This window comes from Euphorbia lathyris, chromosome 2 (genome assembly GCF_963576675.1).
Source record: "Euphorbia lathyris chromosome 2, ddEupLath1.1, whole genome shotgun sequence".
Taxonomy (NCBI): domain Eukaryota; kingdom Viridiplantae; phylum Streptophyta; class Magnoliopsida; order Malpighiales; family Euphorbiaceae; genus Euphorbia; species Euphorbia lathyris.
In genome coordinates this window covers 79,483,485-79,487,511 of record NC_088911.1, presented here as the reverse complement: position 1 = coordinate 79,487,511, position 4,027 = coordinate 79,483,485, and the positions used below count along the sequence as shown (strand labels likewise).

The window sequence follows — 4,027 nt, the reverse complement described above, 5'->3', positions numbered from 1 at the left end:
AAGTATAGATACATCCATGCACCAACTTCATATCTAACCTAATCAACTCCACTTCAATCCCTTATCTGATGCCTACTCTACTCTTCAATGTCAAAACCATTCTTCTTACTTATACAATATACTTTTTCTTTTGCTCATATCAATGCTATTTCAGATCAAGACTAATCTTTTTAGGTAACTCTCAGGCCCAATAAAGCCGGAGTTCTCTTCTAAAATGAACCATTTAAATCAAAAGCACCTGAATGATCTCTCCATCTTAATACTTTATGCAAAATGTGTACTCAAGTTTATGAGCATTCAACTCCAAGCATATATTGTTCTTGAGAGAGTGAGAAGACAGCATTTCAATCAGTTAAAATAAAAAAAAGGAAGGGTGAAAGGGTCGGACATTATCATGACAAATATAGCTACAAGGCAAAGCAAAGCAATTTTCATAGCTTACCATATAATTACTCTAATGGAAACTGGCGCCTATAACTTAGCTTCTTCATGCTATATTTTCAATCATTATCTACTAAAATTTATATCATTCAATTTCTGATAATCAACTCCAAACCCCTACCATTATATAATCAATACATATTAGGAAACTTTCACTCCAAAAATTCTGGTCCTTCCCAAATTACTCCTACTACACATTTACTATTTTTAATATATATATATATATATATATATATATATATATATATATATATATATATTGTATCTTTGGATTTAAGTTTAAGTTTTTGTTTCAAATGTTTTCTATATATATATAAACAGGTTGAATGCCTCCATTAATTCACTTGAATTGATATTGGCTTTTCTTTTTTGCTGCATAAATCCAATTTGAAAGAAGATTGCAAACTTTTAATTAGAGGATTGAGAAATAGAAAATTCACATCAAAACATAACAAACACACACTTATATAATATATACTGCATGCTGTCTATTTTCAATTATTTAACTTGTTCAATATAATACTAATAAAATTCTCAAAACACTCCCCAAAATTATAACATACTTTGAAGGAAACAAAAAACCAGCACAAAAAAAAAAAACACATTAACAAATTTCTAACGATACAATAACTTCTATAGAAAGCAGGCAAAATAGTTGTTATAATAGATCAAACTAATGGGTCATATATATATATATATATATATATATATATATATATATATATATGGTGGAAGGTTCTATTAATCTTTGCTAATTTTAATTAAGAACTGAAGCAATCACCCAGACCTGCAACAAATTAATTCATTCCTAATAGCTCCAAGGAATTTGGATGATTTTTATTTTATAGCCATATTAGTTTCTGAGATGACAACATAATTTATATAAATAATCCATCTAATACAATCAGTTTGACACAATTGTAGTTTTTATTGCATTATATTACATATAATAATGTAAAATACATAAATCAATAAGATGGTTATGATATGACAACTTGTTTTGTTTTGACATTCAAATTTTTTAATGATATTCCCGGATATGATTCTAATGAAAGGCTCCATATATCATACACGTTCACATTTTTGTGTGGGTATATATACACAGTAAGACAAACTTTCAATAACAAAACATAGCCAAATTTATACTTGTCTGGTATTGTTGCATAATACTAATTTGGTATGAACGTATCTTACAAAACCTAATCCAATCTACTAGCTTTGTGCATTGAATTTGTTTGTTCTAAGCTAAAATGTGTTAAAACTCCATATACTAAACATCAAACTTCCTCTCCATTGGAATTTGTATATGAAATTCGGAGATGTATCAAAATTTGATGAATGAAGAAAAGGTTAAGAAAGAAGTAGTAAAGAATCATGTGATAAGAAGTCCATGATATGGATACTTAGAATAGCATATTTATATAATGTGATTGATTTCAGCAGATAAAATAGATGTAATAAAGGGAAGGGAGTGATGTAAAAGAAGCACTAGTGATGGGTATAATAATTGAAATAACTAATTAACTAGATTGCACTGTTTGGGGTTTAATGGGACTCTCACTTATTTAATGATATCTCCTCTTTAGGGAACATACAAAGATTTGATATGACACAACAGAGAAATGGGATCATGTGATTAATAATATATTAGTAAAAGCCAAAGAGAGGGCAGACCAGACCAGACCATGCAAACCAAAGAAAGAAAACAGTCCATCTTTTGCTAAACTACCTTGGAATGTTGAGAAGAAGCAACATTATTACATCTTTTTTCCCTTTATAAGTAATCAATACAAGTTTGCAGGCTCTCCATTTTAAGCTCTATTCAAAAAAGCAATACTACTGAGTCATACACTACCAAAAATAAACAAAATACATACAGAAACAGTGCTTTCACAAATCTGACATATAATCCTTTTTAATGCCTTGAATCATTTTCCAATCCACCCATTTTAAACCATGTCACATTCTATAAATAAACCCATTTGATCCTCAATATCTATTGCTTGTACTTGATAGATGACCTTTCCAAATTCATATCCGTGACAATTTCAATTCTAACTCAGAATCTTTGTTTCACCTGTTTAAGCTACTATCAGAAACTACTAAATTATAACAAATGGAACTTAATATAATGATAATCCATCCATTAATTAATTTCCCTAAACAACACATCATACATATGATCATGCAACAACATGGATCGATTGAAACTAGAGATAGTACTTATCTTGCAAATAAAATAGCTGAGTTATTATCCTCATGATTCTTCTTCTTTTAATCGGAAATGGGTGACTAGGGACAACTTAATTCCTTACTGATCATCGCTTGAACTATTAGCGGCAGCTGCATGTGGCGGCGGCATCAGGAATGTAGGACTCTGGTGCTGGTGTTGCGACGGTAATTGCTGAGGAGGTCTCTTTCTCTTCTTTTTCTCGTAGCTAATTCCTCTTGCTTTGGCTTGTGAATCTCTAACATCACGTAAATAAAGCCTAACTGCACGAGCACCAAAAGGGTTGTTCTCCGGCTGTCCACCGTGCTCTTCAAAGGCAGCACGGAGGCGGCCAATGAGTGCATCAAGGCTACCCCAGGCCTGCCGGAGAGGACACGGGCAAGGAGCCGGAGGATTTGGGTGTCCAAAGAAAGGGCAGAGCTGAGTATGCACTTTGGTTTTCCCAAACTGATCAAGGTAACGGAGGAACTCCAGAACATGGGCTCCGCTGCACCGGGAGAGTGAGAGCGGAGGACGGTGGTTGCGTAGGTATTGTCCGAAAGTGTTCCAGTCTCGCCGCTTTTGGTTCTCATAGCGGCTGAGAGTGGAGGTGGAGGAAGAAGCAGAAGAGAGAGTTGTGGCGGTGGTGGTAGTAGTAGTAATACCGACGGCGAGTGGAAGTGTGGTGGTGGTTGTGGAGTCTAGATCTTGAAGTGGATCCATTTGAAACAACTAAACTAGAGGTTGATCAAGTTGAACATATAGATTTGATGAAAAAGGGTATCAGAATTTAAGCTAGCAAGCTAGGGTTCAAGATACATGATCAAGTCAAGAGAGAATAATTGTGATGAAGAAGAGGAAACAAAGAAAAGAAAAGAATTTGTTTTCTTTGAGGTTTATTGTCTGAAAAATGAACCCTAGAACATAGTTGATATGTTAGTGGGGTGGGGGAGAAGAGGGGAGGCTTGTCCCTCCTTAGATAGATTTATTATATAAACTTAGTTACTACAAGGTTATATTTTTTTCCCCTGAAAAGAGGGAAACAAATGGCCTCCTAATAATTAACAGAGCAGGAATATAAGTCAGAAGGAGATAATTAAATAATTAAAATCACTGTTGAAATTGATAGTAAGAGATAGAGATAGAGACAGGATAAATAAAGGTAGTGGGTTTAAATAATACTACAAGGGAATGGGAATAATATGATTTTGTTTTCTTCAACTAGTAATAGTATTGATTGACAACTCCTCTTTTCCAACTACCTATATTGCCCTTTTTTCATTTCCACTTCCAACCTTTTTATTCTAAAAAAACAAAAAATATTTAGAGCAAAAATTATATATAGACTTCAACAATGACAGCGGAAATCGAATTTCT

The 4,027-nt window shown here is 33.2% G+C and overlaps 1 protein-coding gene across 1 annotated transcript; it reads right to left on the bottom strand.

Moving 5' to 3' along the window:
- Positions 1 to 2,463: 2,463 nt before the first annotated feature.
- On the bottom strand, positions 2,464 to 3,665 carry LOC136218697 (protein LIGHT-DEPENDENT SHORT HYPOCOTYLS 4-like). The gene has a single exon (XM_066005751.1). It carries the CDS (start codon positions 3,371 to 3,373, stop codon positions 2,753 to 2,755), a length of 621 nt encoding a protein of 206 aa, XP_065861823.1. The 5' UTR covers positions 3,374 to 3,665; the 3' UTR covers positions 2,464 to 2,752.
- Between the last annotated feature and the right edge of the window lie 362 nt (positions 3,666 to 4,027).

Coding starts and splice junctions, on each gene's coding strand:
- LOC136218697 (XM_066005751.1), bottom strand. CDS start 3,373: ATGGATCCACTTCAAGATCTAGACTCCACAACCACCACCACACTTCCA.